Source organism: Botryllus schlosseri, chromosome 10, assembly GCF_051294905.1.
Source record: "Botryllus schlosseri isolate E-star chromosome 10, Bs_hap1, whole genome shotgun sequence".
Taxonomy (NCBI): domain Eukaryota; kingdom Metazoa; phylum Chordata; class Ascidiacea; order Stolidobranchia; family Styelidae; genus Botryllus; species Botryllus schlosseri.
Genome location: NC_137245.1, coordinates 1483343 through 1497201, shown reverse-complemented (window position 1 = coordinate 1497201; position 13859 = coordinate 1483343). Strand labels below are relative to the sequence as shown.

At 38.4% G+C, this 13859-nt stretch overlaps 1 protein-coding gene across 1 annotated transcript in view; it reads left to right on the top strand.

The window, feature by feature from the left end:
* LOC145447816 (sodium-coupled monocarboxylate transporter 1-like) overlaps window positions 1-10391 on the top strand; it is a 41713-nt gene extending 31322 nt beyond the window's left edge. Inside the window, exons 9-14 of the mRNA XM_080326092.1 lie at window positions 3874-3962; window positions 4023-4132; window positions 6175-6335; window positions 7513-7876; window positions 8186-8376; window positions 10264-10391. Coding sequence (XP_080182218.1) covers window positions 3874-3962; window positions 4023-4132; window positions 6175-6335; window positions 7513-7876; window positions 8186-8376; window positions 10264-10353 — 1005 coding nt within the window. The 3' untranslated portion in view covers window positions 10354-10391. The remainder of the gene's footprint in view (window positions 1-3873; window positions 3963-4022; window positions 4133-6174; window positions 6336-7512; window positions 7877-8185; window positions 8377-10263) is intronic.
* The last annotated feature ends 3468 nt before the right edge of the window (window positions 10392-13859 follow it).

Here is a 13859-nt window from a genome sequence, read left to right as displayed (position 1 = left end):
AAAACAATAGTCAGGGAAATTGAAAGGATGTTTTTCAGATTCCTGATAGACCCAGAGAAAATGGAAACGATCAGTCGCAAAACACTGATAAAATCCAAGAATGAAGGAGGACTGGATGTCCCATACCCAAGTTCCAAAATAACCGCCTCTGATTTAATGAAAATCAGCAGGCTGGCAAAAATAAAAAGACCGAACGAACTTTGGGAGAATGAAGCAATATATCAAATTAGTACAAAAATAGAAAGATTCAATGAAGGAATCTATTCAAACAGTACCCCACATGCAGATAAGCCAGCAAAAGAGTGGGAATCACAACAAAAAATGAACTGGAATCAAGACAAATGGGAAGAAGCAAACTTCAAAATGATATATAAGAAAGTTAACAAACAACTCGAGAATGCAACAGAAGGGAAAAATAAGAATAAGTGGTACAAAGTCAACAACACTTACAGAAATGCGGAACCAAAACTAACGAACAAAGAAAAAGTTAACAACTACCGAATTGCGATGAATGCATATACCTTTGGAGAAAGAAAGGAGAAGAGAAACCTCTTGGCCCAGGTCAGGCGAAAAGGGAAAAATACGAATGCACATTTTGCAGACATGCGACAGACAATGTCAAGCATGTTTTTGCAAAATGTCACGTGTCGATTGGGGTTCTACGAAAGGTTGAAAGAATCCTGAAAATCGGGAAGCTGAAAGAAGAGAAGATCCTTCAAAATAAAGACAACGAAAGCAGCCTAAAACTGCTGATGATCACAATCTTCAGAAGGAAAATATTGAAAACAAAGCAAAAGCTCGATATCGAAAACATTTGGCAGAAAAAACAAACAGAAAGTTGGACGGTAAACATGACGAGGAAAATATTGAAGAAAATCAAAAGAAGAATTCAATCAAGAGAGCTGATCTCGTTGAAGGAAAAGCCCGACGAATGGATAGCAAACATCCAAAATCACCTTGATGGAAGCGAAGACGGACCCGAGTCAGATAGAAAAAACGAAACGCGAGATGGAAACGAATCTGACGACGACAACCCGGCTGGAGATGAACCCGACGATGACGAATCTGAAGGAGAAGATCCGGCCGACGATGAATCTAATGAGGACGATCTGGATGATGATGATGATGATGATGATGATGATGATGATGATGATGATGATGATGGAGAGGATGATGAAACTGAAGCAGAAATGAACCTGCGAAAAAATGAAATTATATTGTGCCGATGATATTTTAATGTCATTTCACAACTGTTTATATAACCATGTATATCTGAAAGATCTTGTATTGAAATAAGTCTTGTTAGAAATAAACGCCCATGTCGGGCACATACAAAAAAATGAACATCGTTTCTATAGACAATCTAACACTTTCATGGGGTGAACAGAAAATTTTCAAATTTTATGTTATTTATTTTTATGTAATACATGGAAACTTTCTTCTTTTGTAGCAATGCGGCTACTGGTTGAAATTGAACCAAATTAGGTGTGTAGGCTTAAATTAGGTAACCTATCAATTTTATGAAGTAGCCAGTACGATTTGAGATAAAAAGTCATTTTTGAAGAGCCCTAAATTGTGCAATTCTATAGTACGCGCCCTAATATGGCACTGCTGTTTGGTGTCGAACTTGTTCGAATCTGCCTACTGTATTGTTATCTTGATATTTAAATTTTGTATTATAAAGTGTATTAGCAACAACCTTGATTTGAACTAATCGCTGACCTCACTGTGGATGTGGTGTCGTAAGAAAAGCTCAGATGGATCAAGTATAGTATAGCTGAGCCTATTATTTTCGTGTTGCTTCTTTGGTATGGTTTACGTTTGTAAAATTTTGGGAAAGGTGGCACTACAGGGTTAGAACTTTGCAATTGAGCTCTCGAATCGAGTTCACATAAACCTTCCACCCTCAACAATGGTGCGTGGTCATCAATCGATTACACTGGTCAACACACTGAATATTTTTGTCGCAGAACATCTAAGAGTCGTTTGCGGGGTTTTCAAGGTTGTGGATTACGAATATCACATTAGTTTTGCCCGATTGACTCTAGTTTAGAAGATACTTGTGCCCCTAAAAGAGTCCAAAATTACCCTTGAATATTTCACTTGGTTGGAAGTAAATCGTAGCTTTGATAAGCTTATATAAATGACTATGAAGAAACCTCAGTTATTATTCCATCAATATGACTATGACCTGTTGCGCGATCTTTGCTTGTTAAAAACCTAGAAAGCTTCAAAATTGTACTTTAGTACAACGGAAACATATTTTCTCCTGTACCAATGAATCATTACACCAATATGAAAGAGAAGTGTAAAGTTATAAAATTTGTCCTTAAAAAGCGTATCATCTCTTTTGAGTTGTAAATGGATAATTGTTCGGTGTGCCAATGAAGTGTGCATACCTAGTATCCCTATCAAACGAGAATCTTAAATCTGGAATCTTTGATCGACATCAGATTCAAATTCTCATGAAAAAAATCGAATTTGATAATTAGAAATGAACTCACTGCATGGAATTCCTCCTAAGACGTAGCAAATGTAACTTTTTGGAAGATCACAAAGCAACCAACTACTAACAGTTATTCTGAAATATTGTATCTGTATATGGAATACTTGGTACAAACATGAGCTCGACCATAACTGATACCAGAAACTATTCATAACATGACCAATCACGATCTCCGTGCGTAAAGTAAGCCGATATGAATAAATAGATTAGTCCGAAGTTCACCGCAATTGGACACGGACATCTTAACATGGGTATTAGGCGTCCAGTGAGTTCACTACGATTATATGCCTTTGAATGCGTCCGGAGTCCACATGAGTGACCGAAATGCGGCCGTGAATAGCGAAAAGGTTAGTCACCCCTGATCCAGAGGGGGTCAAACTGACCAGCGTTGCTACTCAAGTAGACGTGGGGCTAACGGCGTAAATTTATACTCAATTGCAAGTAGAAATAATGTCTTCAAAGACATTCAAATAAATGTGTCGTTCCTGAAGCCATGTCACTCGTTCCTAATGACAACTTGGCTCGTAAAAGCGATGTTAATTAATCCGAATACTGATTTCTACTTTACAAAATGCAAACTGCATAAAGTAAGTTGAAATGTTTGAGTAGAAGTGAGAAAGCAGCAGGTTTATTAGTAAGCATGAATTCACTATGTTGCCATAGTTCGATTGTAATGGCAATCGCTACGTTCACTTGTAAATGAGGAGTAGGGTTATTCAAAATCTTATTTTTCAAATTTTTGCGGCTATTTGATAAAATTGTTAAGTGGACTAAAAAGTTGCACAGCAAATTTGACTCAATTCAAATCAGTAGATGTGTAGCTACGGTATTTTAAAAATTTTTAATTGATCATAAAAAGTATTTTTCTTTAAATTTTTCCGTCAACCCCATGGTAATGGTAAGTTGTCTAAAAAAATGATTTTTAAAAATTTTTGCTTACTCCCAACCGTTAGAATCGAAATTATTGCAGCTGAAAATTTTGGATTTTGGATATAAAATTAGCATTGCCGGCGTGTAATACCAAAATTATTAATGAAAAACTCATATAACTTCGCTTCTATGGGTTAGAATTGCGTAAAAAATATTTTTGCATCGTTTATGTAGACAGCTTACAATATCATGGGGTAGAGGTTATAATTTAAAAAATAAATCTAATTTTTTATAATAAATTCAAAATTTTCGCATTTCTACTAGTGGGAATAGTGCGAAATTTGGTGTGTAACGTTTTTACAGCCAACCTCACAATTTTATCAAATAGCCGCAAAAAGTTGAGAAAAAGTTATTTTTGAACAATCCTAATGAACAGCCATCACTACTTCTACTTCTAGGAGAGTAGCAATACTTACTACTATGCCACCTTTGTTTAGATATTCCCTTTTATGATGCTTGATCTGTTCCGAGATGTACCTGGTGCTTCTGGTTTGATTCTATCTGCGGCTTACGCAGGCAGCCTGAGGTAAAGTATTAACTCCTGTGTCTGTATAGTCATGCAAAGCTACTTTACACTCTTCGATAGTTCCGTTTCCTCTGGGGTAAACGCCATGACCACAGTTACCATGGAAGATATTATCAAGCCTCTCACCAAAGACAAAATCACCGATGATGGCTATCTGAGGATTTCAAAAGGTAAACGTATCATTGCCATGACCTACCTATTCAAAATTCAACAGGGATGGAAGCGATTCACAAATCCGATTACTGCTCGTTCAAGAATATACTTGAAGTAAGTAGCAAGGCTAACCGGTGGTCAACGCGTACCGATACCAAACTTTGTATTTCCCTTGAATATATACGTTGACCAACTAGCTAAGGCACATGAAACTTGTTACAGCAGTGGTTTATGGATATGCTACGGTGAACTAGAAGTTACGCAAAACCCGGGTTGCAATCAAGTAACAAGGTCGCTGGCCACACGTCAATCTTACTTTCATCGTCGATTTTCCACCGATTTGCCACTGAGTTCAAACCATTGTGTTAACTTTTTTGTTTCGAATTGGAAACCTGTTCAATCCACTTTATAAAAACTCTGCTTGGTTGATATCGAATGCCTCGCATTCATAATATACTAATTTCCTGTCTCTGGTAACCTTACTATTTTTTGTTATGTTATGACTGTCTCGCGCGTCCGATTCTCGAGTCATATAACTTTATCGAGACCTGCGCAATGAGTCGAGTCACTACATTTATTCGCTCTAGTCGAGTCGAGTATATTTCCGTATTTATAAAAATACTCGAGTCAATTCGAGTCACCAAATAATCATGACTCTAGTCATTACAATCCTGAACAAAACAGAATGAAATACTGGACTGAAGTGTTTTTATCTATCTAACAATGCAAATTTCACAAATTTATTTGGCCAATAAGCCTAAACTAACGCCATTTATACCAATTACTAATTACGTGAATGGAAAGGCAAATAATTACCATAAGCTATGCCAATTTATCAAGAACATAAACAAATCAAGAAAGTCACCGGGTGAAGTCACGCATGGCTTGATGCAATTTCGAAATAACGATGGTACACAACGTTAACAATTCATCTATACCACTAAAGCCTCAAACGACTCTCGTATCAACTAAGACTGTCTTTGTTCGTCTTCAAACGACATCCTGGCAAAACAAGGTGTGTCAATACAGTGAGCTTCTAAATAGGGAGTTGCATAATAGCGAGGCATTTGAAATGGCCTGCGTCAAAACTGCGATTTTCGTATTACCCGGGCATTTAAAATAGTGACCCATTCGAAATATTTGAAGAGCTTCTTGGAGGTACAGAACTTCAATATATAATTGAATAGTATATTCATATCGAAGTGATCTCGAATATTTTCGGCTGACACTCGTCAGGGGTAATCGTCTGCAACTAGCAGAGAATTAGAAAGAACATTATATATCAACAATCGTATCACAGAATATGACGTCACCAGCATGAAATTTCGAATGAGAGAGCGTTTAATGCATTATGCAGGTGGTACACGAACTCCTTCTGTTGACAGAGTTTCGGCTGGTGTATTTTTTATAAAAGTCGACTCCAAGGCATACAGGAGCAGGATTTAGGTTCACCTGGGTAATTTTCAAAGGTTAGGTATAGTTTTTTTGGTTAGCTTGTTTTACGGATAGCGTTGGCTGCACGGTCACTTAAAGGTTACGATTACCTTTGGTTGGACTTGTGGTAACGGATTAGGTTAGTTTTTGTTGGGGTTAAGTAGAAGGTTCGGTTTGGATTCGGGCTTAGGTTGACATGTGTTATGATTAGGGTCATTCGCTATCGATTTATAACTAAATGCAGTACTGGCCTACACGCTTCATCGTCTGTTAGTTTGTTTGTTTTATTCACGACATTGGAGCTTATCGCTCATTAGGTTATTTGCGCCCAACCCGGTAATTGCATTGATACAATGTCTTGCGGTCTTGCTTCCTTTTTCTAGTCTTTAGCTGCCATCTTTCAAGAGTTCGGCTCTCTCTTCCTCTGGGCTTTTCAAGGCGCTGTATTTACCACGGGATCGGCGATGAGGACCCCAGATAAACCTCCGACGCATAGAGACATGGCAGAGCCGAGACTGGAACGAGTAACCATTGGTGTCGTGACTGCAGTGTTTAACCAACTGCGCCACTCGCTTCCCCTACGCTTCATCGTTACGTCAGAACTAACGGTATTTCACATCTTCAGTTGTAGCCATTATTTTCGGCTTGCTGTGCATCGGGATGTCATTTCTCCTCTCAACCACATCGGAACTGTTACAAGCAGCGTTCAGTTTGATGGGAATGTTGATGGGATCATTGACTGGATTTTTCCTTCTAGCATTGCAATTTCCGTTCGCGAATTCCATTGTAAGTCATTTTTGTCTGAAAAACCTCGCTATTATGACACCTTTCGCAGAACCAAAGCGCGTATAGCGCGGAAGTCGCTGGCTGAAAGTAGAAAGGTTACTTCCATAGCCGGATCAATATCTGGTTTTCAACCGATACAGCTGATAAATCGCGCTTTCACCGATAATCGTCATATATTTGACCGATATTTAACACACGAAGCATAGATTACTAGCGAACGAAATAAACCATTAGAATAGAACAATTAAAGTACGATTTTTCACACAAAACGAAAACATAATCAATATTCAATGCAAATTCGCGTGAACAGGTTCTTTGAGGTAGGCTGCAGTACTTCAATATACAATTGAGTAGTATATTTAGTTATTAATATTGAAATGAACCGGAAAATGTGTGGCTGACACTTGTCAGGAGTAATCGTTGCCAACTATAGTAGAAATTGGAAAGAACCTTGTACATCAACAATCTTATCACAAAATATGACGTCAGTGGCCTAACATTTCGAACAATCGAGGTGAAGAGAGCGATTAAGCTCAATGTACTTATTTTAGTACCACCTACAGAAGGAGTTCGTGTGCATTCAAAATAGTACATCGAGCTTGAGCTCTCTCTTCGCCCGAATTCTTCGAAATTCCATGCCGGTGACGTCATATTTTGTGATACGATTGTTGATATACAATGTCCTTTCCAATTCTCTACTAGTTTCTGACGATTACCCCTGATGAGTGTCAGCCGTACATATTTGGGTTCATTTTAATATGAATATACTATTTAAATCATTGATGCTCCATTTCAGATGCCAGTTGAGAAATGCGAGACCCTACCTCGTATTGTTCGGTCGAAAATCAACACCGTGATACGAATTGCTTAATTACAAATGATCCTGTAAATATTGGTATTCCAGTAGGTAGGGCTCGCGATTTCCAACCCCTAACCTACCCTGCATAAGCCACTACACACGACGTAGCACCATAACAGTCACAATTCGACTACTTCAACTACTGATGCGTCCTAATTATTCGTAACCAATGATGGCCAAGACGGTCGTGCCATCACAATCATATATATAAGTTGGTGTCTTGACTTCTAGGGAACTCCCGATAATATTTCTTGGGTCGGCGATTAAGAACTACTGCCGCAGTGATATTGTAACGAAAGCAGTAATGTTTGTTTCTAGGGAGCTGTGAGCGGACTGATCACAGGAATCACTTCGTCAGTTTGGTTTTACCTCGGCACTAAATCTATCCATAAATCGAACGAATTCATCAGAAAACTGCCGCTTAGAGTAGACGGCTGCCAGAATTCGTGCGCTTATTCCTCCTCCATGCACACCATGAACAACACACTAGTAACGACAGTACTGAACAGCTCTGTCACGCCACTTATGCAATCACTGGATCTTACGGAATACAGTACAACTTCAGAGCCCGATACTGAACATGGTGATGGGACTGGAATTTTCATGCTGTCGTACCACTACATTAGCGTGATTGGACTTGTTATCTGTATTTCCGTAGGAGTGTTAACCAGTTTGGCAACAGGTAAGATGCGAGAGAGTTCATTCACACAAGCATGAGCATGAGCATGGCAAATGTATCTATACATCGATGTTGGCTCATTTTCCACATACAAATCTCCTGTGGCATTTTCAGGAAAACCAGAAATAAAAATCGAAGTGAAAGCATAGAAAAATTTCACAATTAGATTAGAAATAGATTATCTGCATTTCGCTCATATTCGTCTTATTAGATAACTAGAATTATTAGTTGTCCATGTCTGCTCCAGTCTATTCGCAGACTGCCTCATACTTATATATTGTCAGAGAAATGCATGCAGTGATTTCTTGATAGGTGGATGGGCGACCAGACAACACGTTGATAAAAGACTGCTTCGGCCACCTTTCGATCACTATCTGTTCAAAAGCTGGCTTCCGGAACGATTGAGGTGGTATCTGCGATTCTGCATTGAATGGACGGATAACGTATCAGACGCTAATCGAAGCTCATCTCATCCTGGGGTGGAAAGAGACGAGATTTTGCAGGTAGTCCTATAGCAGTGATTTACATTCAAAAGTTGTACTTATGTAACATCATAAAAAGGTCATGCTCGTTTGCGAGAGATCGTTGCTGAATAGTATATCGGCAGATTTCATGAATCGCCTGCTCAGGTAGGTACACTCTCAGCGAAAAGAGTGAATGTGACTCACGCCCAAAAGGTGTGGCATAGGAAAACAGAACCTAAAACTCTCAATTATAACGCGTTGTATATGAAACACAACGTTTTAATCCAAATATTGCTTGGCGAATTAAAATAAGAACGAATGGAATACGTAGGAGCATACAAACATTCATTTTACACCATGAATCAATTAGAACTGTCTCTTCCGATAACTGACCGAAAGAACTAAGCCAGGGATTGAATATATGCAAAGAAAGTAGTGATGATTGACTCCAATTAACTCTAAAATGAAACACACAAATAAGGAAATGCCGTTCAGTATCTAACAAGTCCGTCAAAATCTTCGATCGGCATCCCAAGAACGCCGGTTCTGAATTCTGAGATATGGGTTCTATATTTTTGTGTCCCACATTTTTGATGTGAATACACGCTCTTATGGTTAGGATTGTGGATACGTCAAGACGGAGAATACTGGATCGATGACCACGGCCATGTTATTAACACAGTACGAGCGCAGACACATGATCCACACCTAGAAACGAACATCGTGCAATACGAATAATTATGAAAATACTGATCTGATCGAATCTATTTAGTTCCTACGGCAAATGCTCGCATACTTGTTTGGGATCTAACAAAATTGTATACAAACGTATGTATATTCATTCGTCATTGATATTTTCATCCATTTAAATCGCCACCAGATCGCGATATATACAAAAATATATTTTTAATTGCGATAGGGAAGGAAACCAAATCGATACAAAAAAGCTAAATATGTCTGTTTGGTGAAGTCATATATAATCTGTGATCGTAGATGAGGTCACAGTAATGGACGTTGGACGTATGCAGCGTTAGAACGACGTGAATTTCGACTCAGGTGCTACTAGGAGTAGCGAATTCCAAGACATTTCAGAACTACTTCAAGTGGAAGTGGGTTTAACAAGTATATTTAATCAATGGGCCCCATGGTTTGAATAGTTGAGCTGAGGTGAATATATACCTCCTAATTTGCAAAGTATACTTACTCGCGACGAACGCAAAATGACTGATGACAATGCAAACAGTCGCAATTGACGAACGTAATTTCATTGACCGTGTTACGACAGCTATACAACCCAATCACAGTGATACTTTCACTCCCAAAGTTGAAGCAGACATATAACCCTTAGCTATACTTTTTGCTTAACAAAATCAAAAGAGAAAAAGTAACTAATTTTGCCATAAAAACTGTAAATTACACGTGGAAATAGTTGAAAATCATAAGCACTGGGGGAATTTGATAAACTCATGGTCCTTCACAATCAGGCTTGCACAAAACATTGGTTTTTCAAAATTCGCTACTCACTTTTTACAACTATCGACAACTATAACTGGAAATAGAACTAGTCACTTTTGAACATCCGCAACTTGAACTAAAAGTATAACTACTCACTTTTGAAAATCCACAACTAGAACTAGAACTACTAAACAAACCTTAGTTAGTAGATCGTCAACCAACTAAATTGGTGGTTTCTGCAAGTCTGTTCACAATGCTAAATAGCAGCATGTTTTGAGGACCAACTCTATCGACGTATAGGGCTAATTTATTGTAGTTGAAAATGTATATGAATGTTCATATCATAGCTGACGGCAACCCCTGTTGAGCAAAAGCTAGAAATGTTACCATGTAATACCATGAATATATTATTCCAATGTGAATATATATTTATAGATGCAAGATAACAATCGATTGAATTTTCAATTGCAGAACAATGCCAATTACGACGACATTGCTTTGGATGACAAGAATGACCAGACATCACCATGTGTAAACGCAGTTGAGAAATTAGAAGTGTGAATAAACCGTAACAAGGGCTACCATACCGACCTGAAATCTCAGATTTGTCCTTATTTTGAAACGCGATGTCAGTTAAAACTACATAGTCCTTATGACTTGTATTCTTGTTGCTGCGAGTAACCGACGAGTACCCCTGACGAGTGTCAGCCGAAAATATTCGGGTTCATTTCAATATGATTATACTATTCAAATGTATATTGAAATCTAAAATGGGCAGTATGCCAAGGTTATTTTGCAAGTGTGGTACTAGAGAGTGAAATTTTCCTTCGTAATTAAGTATGTTCATGATATCATTCATGTGATTTTACTAGAATGTGACTCCAGAGTCAACGTAGAATTGCCTTGCCCAGATGAACGTGCTACCCCTGAGACTCGATACCGTCTTCCGGTACCGAAGGCAGTGGATTAACCGACTACTACGCCAACTCGAATAATAATCTTCACTTCGACAATTTCGGGAGCACGAGCGTTTCGGAGTAGGGCTAAACCCCTTGTCGTGCTATCTAGCTCATTTCCCATCGCCAACAGACTTGCTACGAATACATTGCGTCGCAAGATAGCACATGGCAACAACGACATCCGTTCACCGATGGAATGATTGAATCAAAAACGAATGATCGGGAAAGTTGCGCGGTTCGGCGAGTCAGTTCGTGCCTGCCACTCACGTGTCGTCATCGAAGACCGCTTGACCTTCAAGTCAGAGCAAGCATGCCGCCAGGCGTGACGTTACTTCACCATACTGTAAATTACAGAACTGACCAAGTTATAAATCAGTTTAAAATTTGATGTTTTATATATTATATCAAAGGACAAGCATCTGGAATTTTGCAATCAAGGTATACAATTTTAATATACCTGGCGGACGGGAGAAAATTCGGGATACAATGCCGTTTTAAGTCTATATATTGATATATAGTCGTTCCTCGACTCATGGCGATTCGATCTGTGCTTCAAACAGCTAAAAAAAGAAACTACGACCCTGACTTGACTCAAGTCACCTCGCAAAATTGAGTGATTTGACTAGACTCGCGTTAAAAGATGCAATGACTTGTCACTAGAAGTTATTGACTTGTTCCCAACACTGTATTGGACGCGACAAACGCTCCAAAATGACTTGATGGTAATATATTTTAAAATTTCGATCAGAAACAGTGTTGTAGAGGTATACAATCCTGCATAGTATAGTGACGGTAATCAAACAAAATGTCATCTGCATCCCTTTCACGTTGTCGAAGTAAAAGGAGATGATTTAAGCCGGAACAAAGTAACAAGCGACCGCAAGCACGCTTGAGTACGGCGATCTGTTTAACATCCCTTCATAATTATGTCCTTTTACGTCCGCATATAGAGTAAGGTGGGTCTTTTGACTTTCTTTTTTCGGAAATCCGACAGGATACCATTTGATATAAAGATCCTGATTCGTGTTGGTTGGTGTGTCCTTCAAATAATAATGACAACGGTCAATCTCGCTTTAAAACATCAATCTAATGTTTGCTTTGACATTGCATGCGTCGGCTAACGGCTACAAAACCAGGGCTATGAAGTCGGAGTCGATGGAGTCGGAGTTCGGCTAATTTTTCGCTTAATTGAGTCTCAAAATTATTTAGTACGCCTTGGAGGCGGAGTCGTGAAAACTATGGTGGCTGGAGTCGTAGTCGTGGAAAAAAATAATGACTGGAGTTGGGGTCAGAGTTTGTGAAAATCATCCTGACTCTGACTCCGATTCCAACTTCTTTAGTATGAAAACAATCGCTTTCAAAGGTATCTTTAATTTACAAATAATAAAAAAATAGGATTTTTGTGTACCATCAATCACAATTATTGGTAACGATATTGATGAAATTTCACATTGTCTGCAAATTGCAATTCAGTTGCATAGAGAAGAAAAAAATCGCAATATGCATCTTCGCGTTGCAATCACAAATTGATGCAATTTTTGGAATTATACCATGATACTTATAAAAGGAAAGATATTTAGAAATGCATTCTTCCATGTTAATTGCATAGTGAATAATCCGAGCTGTGCCACAATACAACAATTTTGCATGCCATCGTTAACCATATGTTTGCATATGTTTAATGATTATATGATAGTAATTTAACCCCCGCAGTAGCATATAATTTTCGAAGTAAATTAGTAATTCTGTTGGAGTCGATCGTAAAATTTACCGAATCAACAACCATGTATAAAGCAGCGTAGCTATGCTGTCGAGATACGTTTATAATGTCTAATCACGGAATAGAAAAAACTTTAGTTGCTGAGTACATAATATTCTCCCCAATCAAATGCGGTCATGGGGTCAAAACCAGGTTTCACCAGAGGTGGTCAGTAACGAAGTACTTCTACTTTTTCGAAGTACTCAAGTAGTTTCCCTCTACTTCTGGTACTTACTCAAGTAGATATTATTTTCGCTACTTCTACTTCTACTTCGTAATATTTTGTGATATACCTACTTACTTTTCGCTATTTTCAGTTTGTCAAGTAGAAGTAGTTTAATCCTCCCATCAGGAAGATAGCCTGAGAAATTTCGGGGCTGGTTTCACGGAGTATCAACATTTAATTTTCATAAAATTTGAATAAAGCCAAGAATTTTCGTCGCGCTTCGCGCTCAGTGGATACGGAGTAACCAGTATGATTTCACGAAAGTATCGTTGAATATAATTTAGGTAGCGGGTTGGCGTGGTTCCGCTCATTCCGCATTGTCGCCCTTCACCCATTTGAAATATTTCATCACAGTATATATGGCTCATCATAACGTTTGAAACGGATGTTTCCCAATGTAGCATTTACTTATCATGTCGTAATCTAGCAGTCCATGGCTTGACCTAATCTGGAAAAGTGGACTCTGACTTTTTTTTAGTTTTACAGCTGTTTTGGCATACCGCCTTTAAAACTTTCTGTACTAAAGACATGGAATACATTTTCCGCTTTTAGAAGTAGCATTTATATCTCGCTTTCAATTCCCAGTATCATATACTTTGAGTTCCAATTAATATCAGTTCTTTTGTCTGGACAACATACACGTTGAAGTATAAAAGCAAGTGTAGTAGTGCCTTTAATTTCCGGAATTAAAGCTACACAATATGGCATTTTTATGATCCACCATATTTTTTTATTAACGTTTACTAATCGTGCAAAGTGTTTAATTGCACCGTATCCTATACAACTTCTCCGTATTGCTCTTCGACTAAACTACGGTCCTTATAATATGGGGGAGTGCGCCATACCATGATATTTTCTAAAACGTGCTGTTCGAGTAAATAGAGGATTAGTATCTCATTTCCATATCGATACCATCATTTTCATCCCGTGATGCGGACGAATGCTTATGCTGTCGAAAATTGGATACCTGCTGGTATGCATCAATGTGAATCAAGCTCGGCACCTATCGCATAGCTCAATTTGCACATTTTGACGATTCATACGAACGAATTACGATCGTTTTCACAACTACTTACTTACTTGAGTAGTCAGTCAATTCTACTTCTACTTCAAGTAGTTTTAG